At 39.5% G+C, this 15216-nt stretch overlaps 1 protein-coding gene across 1 annotated transcript; it reads left to right on the forward strand.

Annotated features, from left to right (window-relative positions):
• Window positions 1–1032: 1032 nt before the first annotated feature.
• LOC130700112 (uncharacterized) lies at window positions 1033–4596 on the forward strand. The gene is made up of 10 exons (XM_057522121.2): window positions 1033–1486; window positions 1737–1890; window positions 1962–2120; window positions 2230–2345; window positions 2425–2488; window positions 2555–2655; window positions 2718–2950; window positions 3024–3343; window positions 3404–3623; window positions 3680–4596. Exons 1-10 carry the CDS (start codon window positions 1445–1447, stop codon window positions 4347–4349), a joined length of 2079 nt encoding a protein of 692 aa, XP_057378104.1. The 5' UTR covers window positions 1033–1444; the 3' UTR covers window positions 4350–4596.
• Window positions 4597–15216: the final 10620 nt, after the last annotated feature.

A 15216-nucleotide genomic window follows, 5' to 3' on the forward strand; every position in this document is an offset into this window, starting at 1 on the left:
TACATCTCTCTTTCCCCAAATGTAGCATTGTCGACCAGCAGAGGAAAAAAAAAACTTTAATGAAACGAAGAAATGGAAAATTGTGAACTTAGAACAAAAGTACAACCCAAGTTTTGTCGCTAAAGTCGAGAAACCTTTGCCTGTATACCAATCCCGTTTCCCACCACGAGTCACAATCAATTGGTAATGAAATTCGTTTAAAATCGACCGTTAATTTTTTTTTGGATTTTTCGGAACAACTAATTGAAAACTTTTTTTACACATAGAAACAATTGCTGATTGTAGGTTATGTGGTCGTTATCGGTTAGAAGAGGTTGAACTCTGTCCTAATTTTGTTTCTATTTCCGTAATCAAAAAGCAAACAAGAAAACTCTATTGCTTATGAAGCCGATTTTTAAAATTTTAAAAGCCAATGACATCACAGGTAAATAGTCGAAAACATGCTTTCTTATTTTATTTCATGTATACTTTTTTTTTTAGGGAATGTAACAACCGTGTTTTCTATTAGCGCGTGATACAGACTCGTGCTTTGACTTGGCTTCCTATCGGGTAATGAAAAGCTTTAATCTGATCCGTGTTGTCTATTAATGACACTTACCTTCTATTAAGTTGTTGAATGGAACAACCGACGAAGAAGCAACTGTATTTCCAACAGATGACGTCAAACCAACCTGCTGTTGGTCATCATTTTATTTAAAAGACGGAAAAACTGACGCCTACGGGTAAGTCCAGATAAATATGGGAAACAAAAAATGTGGCAGTTGGCCGGCCGACCATCCTTTCATATTGAATCGTTGTCTAATGTTACGAAAAGTATATTCCACTATCAGTGTTGTGTTTGCCTGTTGGGTGGTGGTGGCGGAATATAACGGAGCAGGACGATGCTCATGTGACGATGACGAGATTGCCATGGCAATTATCTCGGGATATAAGAGCAAAAGAGAGAAAGATGGTGAAATCAGAGGAGAAAAGGAGGGGAAACTTGTACTGCCCTCCATTAAAAAGAAAAAGGAGAAAGACGCCACTACATTACTCTGTTATCCACTTTGGATTGGTTTCAGTGTACCAACTCTCGTCGGCTCGTGTGGGGTGTCGAACTTGTTCCCCCAGTCGCAAAAACATTGAAGAAAAAAAACAGGTCCGTCTTTTTTGTTGTATATTTTAAAACGGGCAGTGCGTGTTTTTTTTACCGCGTCAACCTTGAGCGGGAGACGAGACACGACTGCGGTTGCAGCCACACCTGTTCTCCCTCTGTTCCGTGTTGGGAATAGCTCTCCAGGAAAAATATCGATTGGGTTCAAGTGATGCCCCTTTTTTTGTGTGTAATCTGTGCCTAGACGATATGGATCTTTATCATTTTCTATTCCAGTGAGAGACAACAATAAGAAGAAAACATACTTGTTTTGTTAGCGAAAGAGAGTGTCACGTACCAGAAAAGGCCAAAATGTGTCGGAACATCACGTTCGTCGCAGCTGTCAATTCTTTAGTAAGTTTATTTTTTATTTCATTTTTGTTTCTTTTTAGGGCTGCCCGCAATTATTCGCGCAAAGTGTGTTTCCGGGTCGTTCATTCTTTTTCTCCATCGCTGCGCCTAAGGGATTGAATAATCTTTTCCTTTTTGCTGTCAGGCTGCTGTTTTGTAAAAGTGTCACATGGAAGCGACACGAATATTTCCATCACTAACAATGACGACGTTTTGACGACACTTATTTTATCTTTTTGGTTTTCTCGCTCAGTTACAAACGGCATTATGTGTTTGTTTTGGCGTGATAGCCATGCTCATGTACGATTGCAAACTGACTCCTACGCCTATTCAAATGTCGGACTCTACCCAAATTCCAAGTCCATTGGTGACCTTTAGCAACAGTTTCTACCTTCAATATTTTCATTGTAGGTTTTTTATTTCTTATTCCATTTTCTCAGTTGCGTTCATTAACATTCGTTTATTGTCATTTCAACAGCCAGGAATAATTGTATCGCTCGGAATGATGAATATTGGAAAACAATTAACGACACCCAGACAGGTGTCGTTACGAAATCGTATCAGGTGCATGGAATGTTTATAGGTTACCTGGTCGAAAATAGTTTATGGTTCATCTGCTCTATTCTTCTGTTCTTCGGTATCTTCTCAAACTTTTCTCTTGATTAGTTTTCTCTTTTTTAAACAAATTTCTCTTTTAAAATCGGATTTTAATCGACTCCATTAAATAAGAATTAATGTCGTGATAGGTGGTCTAATCCAATCGAAGTGGATTTATGTAACCTACGCATCGACGCAGTTTACCGTCATTCTATACGACGTCATCCTGATAGTCATATTTGCCTTGGATTTCAAAAGCTACAAAGTATAAAACCGTTTTTGGTGACGAAATCTGTTTTTATTGAATCGCGATTGATAACAACCACTTTCTTTGTTTGAATCAGGAATTTCAAGGCAATCCGAACACACCGTGGATAACTAAAGAAACAATGCTTGTCAACATCATCGGTACATTGGTTGTGTTATTCTAGTCCCAGATTACATCAAACTGATAGTGTTTCCTTTTTTACGCAGTGATGCTGTTAATCGTCTCGCGATTTGCTGTCTTCTTGATTGTCAACATGACATTCGCCTGTCTCGTTCAAGGATTTATCAACAGTTTACCTTCATCCAAGGTTTCATTTTATTTCAATATCACAACTTTCATTTCATTCATAAAATTCATTGTAATCAACAGATGAAACACGTGAAAAGTCACAATAAAAGGAAAAATACTAGTCCGTCCCAACATCGGCCTCCGCAACAAAACGGCCCGCATCAACCACCGTACGAGCCGTATCAGCAAGAACGTTTTCAACCGCAGCATCTTTACCCGTCTGGTTATAAAGCATCTCGCTATCCGGATGTTGTCAGTCACCCAGGGAGATTTGATGACAGCAGTGATGAGATTATTGTCAGTCCAGCAATGCGGTAAGAGACGCTCTTCCACGAAACATGTATGACAACAAGAACGTGATTAATCTTGTTTTGTTCACGTCAGCAGGTACGGATCACCGAGCAGGAATTTACCAGCGGCTACGAATTATCGAGAGCCACGGAATGTTGATGCCGGTCGTCAACAGGCAGCCCTACCCCGGATGCCGAGCAAAAGTCACGAATCTGTCCAGCATCCATATTCATCAAATAGGAACAACAGGATGAGCGATAGACGCCCGTCGCCGCCTAGGCAACGATACCCACCGGAACGCCATCCGTCCCCTGACAGCTACCGATCCAAAATGAGTTATGAAGGGCCACCTGCCAATTACTTTGACGACTCTGCCCGTAAACCGAGTTTCAACGTAAAACCTCAGTACAACGAAGGTATGTCTGATTATCTTGTGACAGTGGAGAAAATTGTACTCGATTGAAAAACGTTTTTAGATCGAAGACGTCAGCAAACAGCATCCGTAGGCAATTTGCCACGACCGAATGAAGCAGAATCCTCACAGAATGTTCGATTTGCTGCCCCGATGCGTCGCGAATCGTTTGATCGGTTTTCCAGCAGCTCAGATCAGCTGAAAAATCAACGTCCGTGGTCTTACATTAGTCCCGAAGAATTACCTTCCTCGCCCAATAAACTCAATCAGTTTTACAGCAGCAGGTAAATAACCAATGATTAAGGGAAGATAGTTTCTCAACAACGTTGCTGCCATGTAGGAATGCAATGAACGAAAGGGCAACTTCCCACGTGTTACCTGCAGTCGACGAGTACGAGCCAGACCATCAGGCATCAGTGAAACAGCAACGAAAACGTGAGTATCACAAACGTTATTCAGTTGAATTGAGACAGCCCCTGCTAGTCCAACACGAAAGTGTTCAACATCCACCGGTTCAGCAGTTTTACGAAAACGTAGAACCATCAATCAAGAAGAATGTCCGATTCAGTAAGCGTACACAATCGCTGGATTATTTGGAGAAAACGTCAGCCGACAGTCCGGTCGTTAAGCGGATCAAACAACAGAAATCCAAATCACCCAGCAAAGTCGATGAGAAAAAGAAAAGAGGAACAAAGGACTTTAGCAGCAGTGGAGAAGAAATTTGCACGGATGAATTCCTGCTTTTCGATTACAATCGTAGTTTCAAGAAATCACAACAACAAAATGTTGTAGCGGATGCCAGCAAGAGAACCGTTTGTTATCCAAACAAAATGTTAACGGATTTGAAAACATCTCCTTCGTCTGCCAGTTCACCAAATTTAGTGTTTGATCCAGCCTCCAACACGGCACGGCTCGTGTACGGAGAACAACAACAACAGTCTAATAAATCCTTCAAAGTCCTTCAAAGCCCGCAGCAAAGAAAAGCCTATCTTAACGAAACTTCCATTTAGAGAACATGACACGTCTGGCTAAAATAACGGTCTTTTTCTCACGCTGTTTCTTTAAGAAAAAGAAACGTGCAGGTGTTTGATGAACTTTTTTCTTGAAAAAGTTCCCTTGCTAGGGGGCTGAGAATTAACAGCAGTATTTCACACGGTCTCAACGAAATCGCCATTCCTTTCCCCACAAATTTTATCTAAAGAAAAATTTAAGATTTAGTCATTTTATAGTTACTACGATTTATTGTGTTCAAAGAAACCTGCTTCATTTTACAATATACGACATTTTTTTCTTAAATTATTTGATTTCTATTTCTTTACAGATGCGCGCTACTAAAACCAAATCCCTTTTACGAATCCACCCAGATGCTCAGCTCAAGTTTGATTATTTAAAAAGTTCGGGCATTTCGACACTATCCCAGTGATTCATTTTCCAGCCAGTATGGTGGCCTACTGCTACGCTTTCCAATCCTGTTTTATTAATCGAGATTACGTCCACTAAATACACACTTGCCATGCTCAAAATGAGATAACCTTTTTAAATTTGGAAAAAATTTCTTGATCACTTGAATTATTGTAAATTTTCTTTTATTTCCCTTCAAACAATTTCGTCATAACAAAAACAATAACAATTCAAATTTAAAATGTCAACTGTGTCGATATAAATATGATTAATGACTAATTGGATTGATATGGCAAGACGGTCTGAAATTGGCGCGAAAATTACGTAGAGCTGATCTTTCCCAGCTCTTAACTTCCATTAGTGATGTGGCGGGCTAACGAGGAACATCAGGTACTCCTTCGTGTTTCTGTGTTCATTTCTTTTCGTATTTTCCCTCAAACATTCGTAATTTACGCAATTCAAGTAATAAACTTTGCCACCAACTACTAAATTGCTTGCTGAGAGAACTGCAAAACGTTTCGTCATCTGTGTAGTCGAAAAAAACTCTGTGGTTGCTTCACGTGAGCCAAACACGTGGTTTGAGTTATTTGGCTGTAAAAGATAGATAGCAGTGCAGCATTAGTTGTTTGTGTGATCTGCCTACCTGAAACTCTTAAAAAACAACAGACAATTGTGCCAGCATGAACACCTTGAACTGAGAATCACGATTGGTTCAGAAAAGGCTTGATGATGGAACTTGAGATCTATGCTGAAGGGCAGATCGAATTTGAGCAACTGCACTTTGTGCTGAACAATACCACCAGGAGAAGGCAATGCAGTTGGTGAATCCAGTACCAGCAAGCAACAGTAGGCTGATACCATGGTCGTGTGGCAGCCCCCCTGAGTTCATATTGGTGAGTGATGATAGACTTTCCATTAGTAAGCATGCAACATTGTGCCTCATTTTATAGTGTTCTAGATTATTATTGAAATTCTGTTTGTGTATGGTTATCATATTTTTGCTTTTGGAGAAAATTCTTGAAACCGTTGAGGCTGTTTTTTTTTTGTCCTCGGTTTCCCTTGCAAGTCTGTTGGAGCCAGCTTCTCTTGATTTTTTGCGTATTTGTAGGGAAAACGATCGGAGCTTCAATCTATTTTCTAAACTGGTTGATTATTTGCAATTTATTGCCGTTTTCTTGGAAGGGATGAGAAAATTCTTGAAGCTTTGATGATGCCGTTTTTCTTTGTTTTCTCTTGTGATCGGAGTCAGGTTTTTTCATTTATATGCACTCGTCGAAAAAAGATTCATTGCTTGAATTTTTATTTTTAAACAGGCTTACCATTTGCGTTTTTGTTGACATTTTCTTTGAATGACTAATTATATAATGACAGCGCGTGTTTCAAACGCTAGATGACGTTTTGCAACCATTTTTGAAATAGCTTTGGTTTTGGCTGATAGATGGCGACGGTTTTTAAAGTTTATACCTCCTAGTAGATGGCGTTGGCATAACGTTTGTTCCCTCTACTGGATAGCGTTGCGTAAATCTATTCCGTCTACTAGATGACGTTGGTGTTCCGAAAAATTAAAAATTGAAATGTAGTATGTATTTCTTCTGCGAGATGGCGTGTGGGGGCAGCTTTTGGGAATAAATTTTTTCATCTGCTAGATGGCGTTGCTCTTGCGCAAATTTAAAAATTTGAAATGTGGTATGTATTTCTTCTGCTAGATGTCGTGGGACAGATTTAGGGGGAATAAATTTTTTAAAATTTTCTTCTGCTAGATGGCGCGGATGTTTGTACACATTGAAAATACCCTGTTTGATTTTACACGCCGTTTGATCTGTAAAATCAATTGAATGCCTGGCAACTGAAACTTTTTGATTGAGTAAAATAGTCGAAACTTTTGAACTGCAGACAACGATTCGCAGAGCAATTATGCTACACTCGCTGTGCGTTTATCCGGACTGTCTTACACAACTGACACCCTCCACGTAACAGCAAATCATTCTAATGGAGCGCTGGTTTTACGTGGGTGTCTTTTTGATATTCCCTTCCGTTCTTTTTTTTTTTTTTTTGTCTCGTTGTCGAAAACAGATCAAAAGGAAACCTTGATAAAGTCATTCGAGAATTCAATCAAGTCGAACATGACAAAAAAAAAAGCTTTTCTACTGTATAGGATTTATATATATATATATATTTATATGTATATAAATTGAAATTGTAAAATGCTATTCTTAGCGGGGCGGTCTTTCTCAAGGCCTTCTCAAGGATTCCTTCCTTTTTCTATTGAATGTCACATTGTTGGCGCTTTACAGTATCCGAAGGATTTTGACGAAGCGGAAACTCGGCTTTTCCTATCACAATAATAAAGTCTGAATTCTTGGAGATTGAAAAACAACTTTTGGAAAATGTTTTTGTATTTTTTTTTTTTCATCCGTCCGAAATCAATCAGTTTTATGTATTTTTGATGTTGTTGTTTAGGTGGGGTGGGGGTGGAACTCTTAGGACTTACGACGTGGGAAGGCGAAGCTTTTCAATATAGAATTCGTCATTGATTATTTTGATTTTTCGTACGTGGGGTGGGGGGGGGGTAGATCAGCAGGTGGAAATAGTCTCACACGGACTAAATCTCTTTGCTATCAAACTCCAATTTTTTTGTTTGTCATGAACTGCCAATGTAATTGAATCTTTGATAGGGCGGGGTTGAGATTTTGAACCAAAACTGGAGCAGTCCTTCAGTCGTCTTTGAGCTTGTACATTTTCTTTCACCGCCAGGCTGATTGGAATTGCAAATGGAATGATTTTGATCAGCTTATACGCATTTTGATCTTTTCTTTGTGTGTGCCTGTGTGTGTGTGATGATTAACTAGAGTAGGAAGGCTATCATGTTGATTGCATCAAGTCTGCGGAAATCGATTGGCGGCAGCTTATTTTCCCTTGCGGTTTGTGTAGCGAGGCGATGCGAGTGTGTTTGTGTGTCTAGTGGAGAGGGAGAGTGCGAGAAGAGGCCAAAGTGTAACACCAAACAACTATGGGGGCTGTAAAGATGTCGGCGTGAAAGATTGACGCATAGTGTGTGACTGTACGAGAAGAAATCGAGTCGAGACAGTGGGGTCCTAAAGATCAATGATTCAGCAGCTCTTTGTCTGCGATACATCCAATCGCTCTAAAAGCTTCTACCCCCCACCCCCCTCTTTTTTTTCTTCTATTTTTTTGTTGAAATTTTTCTTTTTCTTTTTGTTTTCGTCGTCGTCGTCGTCGTGGTCCACTCAACATATTGATCTCAGGTAGATTGTCTACCTGGCCACACTTGTTCATCATCTTTTGTTTTTGTCTCTGTAGTAGAGAGTGCCCCCTGTGGTATGAATCAAACAATCCATCAATATATATATATATATATATATATCAGTATAAAGTCGAAGCAGAAAAAAAAGATAGTAGCAGCAAGTCAAACTTAAGGCCTTGATTAGATATAGAGCAGCAAAAGAAAAAGTACGTGTGGGCATCATCAAAGTGAGGAATCGTGTTGGGCTAGTAATCAGGGCGTCATTAATCTTGACCTCCCAATTCTTTGCTGTCACACAATCTGAGAGTAACATTGTAGATTAGAAACATATATATATATCAGTTGTTGGCCAGCTTTTAATAGTCGTAGTAGAAAAAAGGTCGTTGTGTGTGTGTGTGTGTGTAAAGGGTGGTTGGGGGGGGGGGGCAATCGGTTGGGATTTAAGACTTCCCCCCTTTTCATTCGCTTCTCGTGAGAGCGCCAGATTTTGAAAAAAAAAATATTCTCGTTTTTCTTGTTTGTTGTTGATGCTGCTACAGGGTGTAGGGAGGGGGAGGGGTAGGTTTTAGGTTATAATCCCCCTTTCATATGCCTGGCACGTGTGCAATAAGCCTTTCTATTTCTCCTTTTTTCGCCTTGTTCAGACGTCGAAGAATAGCATCTCTGTGTGTGTGTGTGTTTGGATGATAGGGCTGGATAATATCCTAAGAGGAACATGCGAGTTGTTGAAACGGATCTCCCAATTGTGAAAATTGAAAAATGGAGAGCTGGAGGGGATGAGGATTGAAAGTTTATATTTTTCTCACTAGTTGCGAAATGAAAAAGAAAAAAAAAAAATCGATGATTTTCTGCGCTTGAAGGAGCACGTAAACAAAAGATGTTCAAATGCAAATGTCGCCGTGGTTTCATGGGAAGGTTGTCGCGTGCGACGTTAAACGAAATTGAAACTAACGACCTACCTGACGAGATTTGCCTTCTATTTGTTCAGCCATGCGCTCATTTTTTGAATGCCCCACCTGACTAACCTTTTCCTTTTTTTTTTTTTTTTTTTTTTTTTTTTTTTTAATTTTATTTTCCTGTGCGCATTTGTTTAACGAGAGCCAGGAGGCATCAACTTGATTACGGAATGCTCCACTTCTTTTATTCGTTTTTTTTGTTTCACATTTTCACAGTTCAGTGGCAATGCAACGATTACGTCAATGTTTTTTTTTTGGCTTCCATTGTTTCTTTCCTTTACGAGTATAAAAGCTCGTTAGTCTTTCATTTGTTTATATAGAGCGAAGCTCTACTCTCTGTGCTTAACCAACAGCATCACTCTAAAGCCTAATTTAGTCCAAAGTTGAGCCTCTTTTTCCCCTGGCTGAAGGATAGAGAGAGAAAGAGAGAGAGAGGCAAATCAAATAGGCGAGGGCTAGCCTGTGAGAAGATTGGGTTTTCGGCTGGTGCGCACTGCTCGAGCCAATTATCTGTTAGCATGCAACAAGGATTCATGGTCTAATTGCCCGAGGATCGCCTTCAGCTCTACGCCTACACCACCCACTGGGTCTAATCGAATGAAAACCTCTTTTCCTTCTTCTTCTTCCTTTTTTTTTTTATTGGCATATTATTTTATGTGGTTGCATAGGAGATAGAAGCCAGTATCTTATCCGCTTTTTTTTTGCGCGCGCGCGTTAATTGACTTGCGCGCGCGACGAAGCCGATCGATTGATCGATGAGATATGAATGAAGCAAGCTCGAAAGAACGGAGGGAAAAAGAAAAACGAGTTGTTGCAAGGGAAAGAAAAGAAAGCGAATGAAAGGTCAGTTTGTGGAATTCAGCCAAGGGCATTTGAAAAAAAAATCATTGATTGATTCGTCATTGTTTTTTATTTGCTTGCGATCATCATCAGCTATCCAGCCCCTCCCTTTCTTAGCGATCGATTTTGATTTAAAACAAAAAAAAACAACGACGAAAGGCGGGTAGAAAATGAACTGCGTGAAACTGACCTGCCGCTGCGTCCCCGTTATAATAGCACCGCAATTGAGCTAGACGAGGTTCATATAATGTTTTTTTTTTTTTTCTTTTCATAATCTACGACTAATAATCTGCTCAACAGTTGGCATTTTTTTTTTTTTTTTTTTATGTATTGGGTTGACCCGATTCGTGCGGCCACGACTATCGTGAATTCGTGACTGGAATCTGGAAAAAGGAAAGCCGTAAAACAACATATTTTTTCTATCTTTCTTTTGAGCGTTGCTGTGGAGCTAAAACAAACGACAGGCGATACACGTCCATGATTGATTCATTTGAAACGAAAAGAAGCAATAAGCGAAAACATTTCTAGTGATCCTTTTCATTTTTTTTTTTTTTTTTTTCATTGAAAAAAAAAATGCGGAGGGCTACTGTTATGAGGGACGAGGGCGAGCATGTCATTGAGGGCAGCATCAGGTTGGTGTCGGGACTCTTTTTTTTTTTTTTTCCCATCATCACTCAAATAGACGGTGCCCTGTTGTATAAATTATGAATGATCTCGACCGAGAAAAGCGGCACAAAAAAAAAATCGAATAAAAGAGTGGGAAGGTCGACGCTCTTCGTGTTATTGATTCAGGACCCCAACTTTTGGGGTTAACGTGTAACTCGCTACTTTCCTCTTATCGGTGTGATCGGCTTTTTATTTTTGCATCATTTAAAGCGTGCACATCCAACCTAAGAAATGATTCAAGATGATCTCCATTGTGAAATGTCGTCACTAATGGCGAAGGAGGGGGGGGGGGCAACGAAATGCTCGTTAAAACACGCGTGTGTGTGTGTGTGTGTGATAAACGGGTCTCTTCGCTCGACTATAAAAACAAGGAGACTATCGCAAAGTATCATCTCTTTTTTCCTTCATCATCTTTACTGTTGACGTGGCTTCGAAAACACGTTCCAGGTGTGTGCGTCCCTTGTTTTTATTTCGTGCGCATGGGGTGCTGCAAGGAAAATTCCAATTTGTTGGCTGTCAGAAAAAGTTTGTTGGTGCCGCCATAATAAATACGAAAGACAAAAGGCATCATGCAAATTAGACAATAGACCAACTTGTTTTTTTTTTTTGTTTTTTTTTCTTGTATTTCCCCGTTTTTTCTGACGTTGTTTTTTTTTTTTATTCCAGAAAAAATTGTTGTTGCATTTCAGGTATTAGCCAATTGACCTCGTCAAAATCATGTGGGAAAATTCTCTTTCGATCGAGTTTTTTTTTTTTTTTTTTTTTTTCTTTCTTCTTTCTAAAGTGGGGTAGGAAAGGGGGTGAATGTGTTGTCGATACCCCCAAAGAAGTTTTTCTCTTTTTTCTTCTTCTCGCATAGAAGATTACAATTTCAACACGTCGTGTTTCATCATAATAAATATGGAGGAGGGACCTCCTGTTGTGTAACCTAACCCACACACTGATGTGCACATCATTCTTCTTCTTTTGTTTCTATTCCCCCCCCCCCCTCTTTTTTTTTTTTTTCTTCTTCTTCTTCTTAAAAGAACGAAAAATGAATCGTTTGTGAAGGCACTGCATCTCAAGGTGTACAACGCCGTTCGATGTTTAAGGGAAATGCGGGACGGGGCAGCAAAAGAATGTTGATCTCATTGCCGTGGCGAAAATGGATCGAATTGAAAGTTACGCTCTTGCTCATTTGGAGTGGCCCGGTCGAAAATCTCATTACGTTGCACGTCGTGCGTAGCGTTGAGCTTTATTGAATTTTGGCTCCTTGTTTTTGGATGGGTACGGGTGCGGGGGGGGGGGGGTGAGGTCCCTGATGCCGACCAAAGTAATCAACGCCACCCAAATGTCGGACGTGTTCTAATTCAATAACATGTTCAATCTCGTCCCTAAAGCGTTGACTTTTTTTTTTTTTTTTTTTCTTTCACGTTTTTTTTTTTTTTTTATTTTGATTTTTTGAAATGTAACCGAGAGCGAGAAAAATTTATTTTCAGTCTTCATTATCGACAGACGAGGTTAGTTATAGAAGAAGAAGAAGAAGAAGACAAAAAATGGCTTACGTCTGTAGAACTCGACAGCAGTTTGTTACGCCACATGATTTTTTGTTTTTTTTTAAATTAAAAATTAAAAAAAAAAAAAAAAAAAAAAAAAAAAAAAAAAAAAAGGGGGTGGGGAAGATGATTTATAGGGACCGGCTGTTATATTTTGCTGCGCTTATTAGTGAAAGAAAATTATTTTTGGGAATGATTGTTATTTTTGGGTTTTTTTCTTTTTCTCGTTTTTGAAATGGAGGAGGAGCAAAGTCAAAATTCCTCCAAGTCCAAGGAGGAGGTCCATGACCCAACTCTTGGACGATTTATATCAACCCCACATTTTTTTTTTTTTTTTTTTTTTTTTTTTGTCTATATATAATAATAATAAAAAAAGAAACAAGGTGTGCTGATATGGAAAAGGGGTGGTGGTGAAACAGGTCGACAAACTGTCACACGCTTTTAGCCTTAATAAATTGTGATCAGTTCTTTGCTTTTCTTTATGTTCGTCAGGGGGGGGGGGGGGGTTCACTTTGGCCAAGGGTTAAAAAGTTCATTTTCGTAGGCCTTTTGTACATATTTTTTTATTGAAATGCACCGCCATGTTTGTACAACCCCCAACCGATCCAGTTGCTGGGTGGCTTTTCTTTTTCCATAACGGTAGCTCTGCGTTCTTTTTACAAGAAAAAAAAAAAGAAAAAGGGAGGGTTGGAGCCAAAAACAATTGACAAGTCCTCGAGTCTTAGCAATTGGAGCCCAGTGTCACTCTTAATGAGTCAACTTTCCGAAGAAGAAGAAGAGAGAAAAACTCTTTGGGGCTTCTCCTTTTAATGAGCGCACACAGGGCACATGTGTCGATGAGCGGCATCCAGGAGGGCGTGGCTATTTGCTGCTGACGAGGTTCTTGTTTCAACTTCTCAAATACGTTTCGAATAACACCATCGAACAAGTCAATTTCCTCTCATTTTTTTTTTTTTTTTTCTAAATTCCATTTTGATTTTTTGTTTATTCAATTGACGAAATTTCACGGGAAATCATCGTCGAGTGCGTCTCCAACTGGATACACACGTGGCCCATTCGATGCGCCATGCCACCCGTTTCTGCTTCTCAATGACCAATTTATTTGTAAATAGAACAGTGTCGGGGTCCATCGTATTTTTTCTTGTTCAGCGCCGTTACCCGGGTTAGCACATCAAAAGCAGTTTCTCTCTCTCTCTCTCTCTCTCTCTCTTTCTCCCTCCCTCCCCCTTTTTTTTTTTTTTGCTTTTACACCCCAACGCGTGTCTACGTATAAATCGTACAGTTAGACTTTACCTATACTCTCCCTATCTATTGAGAAGTGAGGGTAATGTGAATCCCCCTCTGAAAAAAAAAAAAGTGGCTCTCCATAACACCGGCAAACTCTTAAGCCCCTCCCTGTTGGTTATGATTGCATTTCGGATGTAGTTAAGGGATATGTTTGGCCCCCAGGGTTACGTACATTCTATATAACCCCCCCTACCCCTGTCGTTCTTTATGTGTGTATGCAAAGGGATTACGCGTTTTCTTTCTTCTGTCCCGAACTAGTTTTGTGATGTAATTAAAAAAAAATGGGCAGGCCATCTCTCATTCTGTTGAAAGAACTTGCCTCTTTTCATTGGCCGCCTGAAAAGAGTCGCCTCGAAAATCGAATCATCGTGCAACATCCAATGCAATCACGCTGGTCGGCGTGAATCGATTTCCATTACCTCTTTATAGACATTTTCCTTATTTATTTATTTATTTATTTATTTATTTTTGACTGTAAGAAAAATACCTGACAACGTCTATTGGCTTCGTTCGATTTTTGTGTGTGCGTAAAAATAAAAGGGCGTTTGAATATATTTAGTGGGGGGGGGGAGAGCCCGAGGCTATGTTTGCGCGCGCGCGCGCCGCTCAAAACATCAACAACAAGTAAAACGTAGATCAACGGCAAAAGTTTATAGAGCGATGGCGTTTTTGTATAGACAACATCTGCCGTCCTTCCCAGCTTCCCCTCCCCTTTTGCAAGACTCTTCAATAAAAAAAAAAAAAAAAAAAAATAATAATAAAACGAGAAAAAAGATGAAAGTGAGCTCGGCCAATTGATGATGAGTGCAGTGGACTGTGCGGAGGACCAGCTGCTGCCGAACGTCATTGCGGAAAAATGCGCGTAGATCGTAGTACACACGCCGTATGAATCTCATTTGGACAATGCGCTTGATAACTCGCGTTTAAAGAGATCGATGATGTTCGATGACTTTTTGATGGTCAACCTCTAAAGAGAGCGTAGGAAAGAGAGAGAGAGAGAGAGAGAAATCATCAAAAAGTTATCGGTTCCGCTTCCGTTCCGCTTCCCCATTTCCCTCTCCATTTCGGGATTATTTGCCAAAAAAAAAAAAAAGAAAAAAAGAAAAAAAGGAAGAAAAAAAGAAATAGGTTCCGAAGACACCTGGCAATGTAGCCAAACATGTTTTTGTCCTTTTGCCAGCCACTTTTCGATGTAAATAGAATTTTCCTTCCTTTTTTGTTTGTTTGTTTGTTACAGAAAGACAGGCCTCATATTTCTATCGTCTTGAATGATGAGAGACTCAAAGTCAAATTCATTTGATTTTCTTTTTGAAAAAAAAAAAAATAAAATTTAGGCTCTTAATAAGAAAACAAATGTGACGTGCGGGTCGTTAAAAAAAAAAACAAAAAAAAAAAACAAATGTTCTTTGCCTCTAGTTGACCAGGTGTAAATCAACGCCAAAGATAATGCAAACGACCTACATTGCCCTGCCGTGATTGAAACATTTTCTTTTCACTTTTCTTTGCGTTTATCTTTCGTCGTTGTGAACGCGCTAAGATTTCAACATCAACAACAACAAAAAGCGGTGAGGGGAGTCGACAGACACGTTTAACTGTTTTTTTTTTCTTCTTTTTCTTGGAAAAAAAAAAAAACGATTGCGTGACGGACGTGTTTATTTGATTATTTCTTTCTTTTGAAAAAGATTTACACGTTTTGATTAGCGCCCCGTTCAAATTGCACAATGGGAAAAAAAAAGTGGGAAATTTACGACTCGATGATTTAAAGCGGCTAATTCTTTTGTAGTTTGCGTGAGATGAACACTGAAAGTGAGCATTTCCTCGAATGAGCTCGCAATCATCTGCCGCTCACGCGTCACTTTCATTTCATTCGTTTTCTTTTTTTTTTTCCCCGAAATGATTGCAACAACGTCGAGATGGATTACGTATT

The sequence above is a fragment of the Daphnia carinata genome, chromosome 8 (genome assembly GCF_022539665.2).
Source record: "Daphnia carinata strain CSIRO-1 chromosome 8, CSIRO_AGI_Dcar_HiC_V3, whole genome shotgun sequence".
In the NCBI taxonomy this organism is placed as follows: Eukaryota; Metazoa; Arthropoda; class Branchiopoda; order Diplostraca; family Daphniidae; genus Daphnia; species Daphnia carinata.

Coding starts and splice junctions, on each gene's coding strand:
- LOC130700112 (XM_057522121.2), top strand. CDS start 1,445: ATGTGTCGGAACATCACGTTCGTCGCAGCTGTCAATTCTTTA. Junction 1,891..1,961: donor CTACCTTCAATATTTTCATT/GTAGGTTTTTTA, acceptor TCATTTCAACAG/CCAGGAATAATTGTATCGCT. Junction 2,656..2,717: donor ACAGTTTACCTTCATCCAAG/GTTTCATTTTAT, acceptor TGTAATCAACAG/ATGAAACACGTGAAAAGTCA.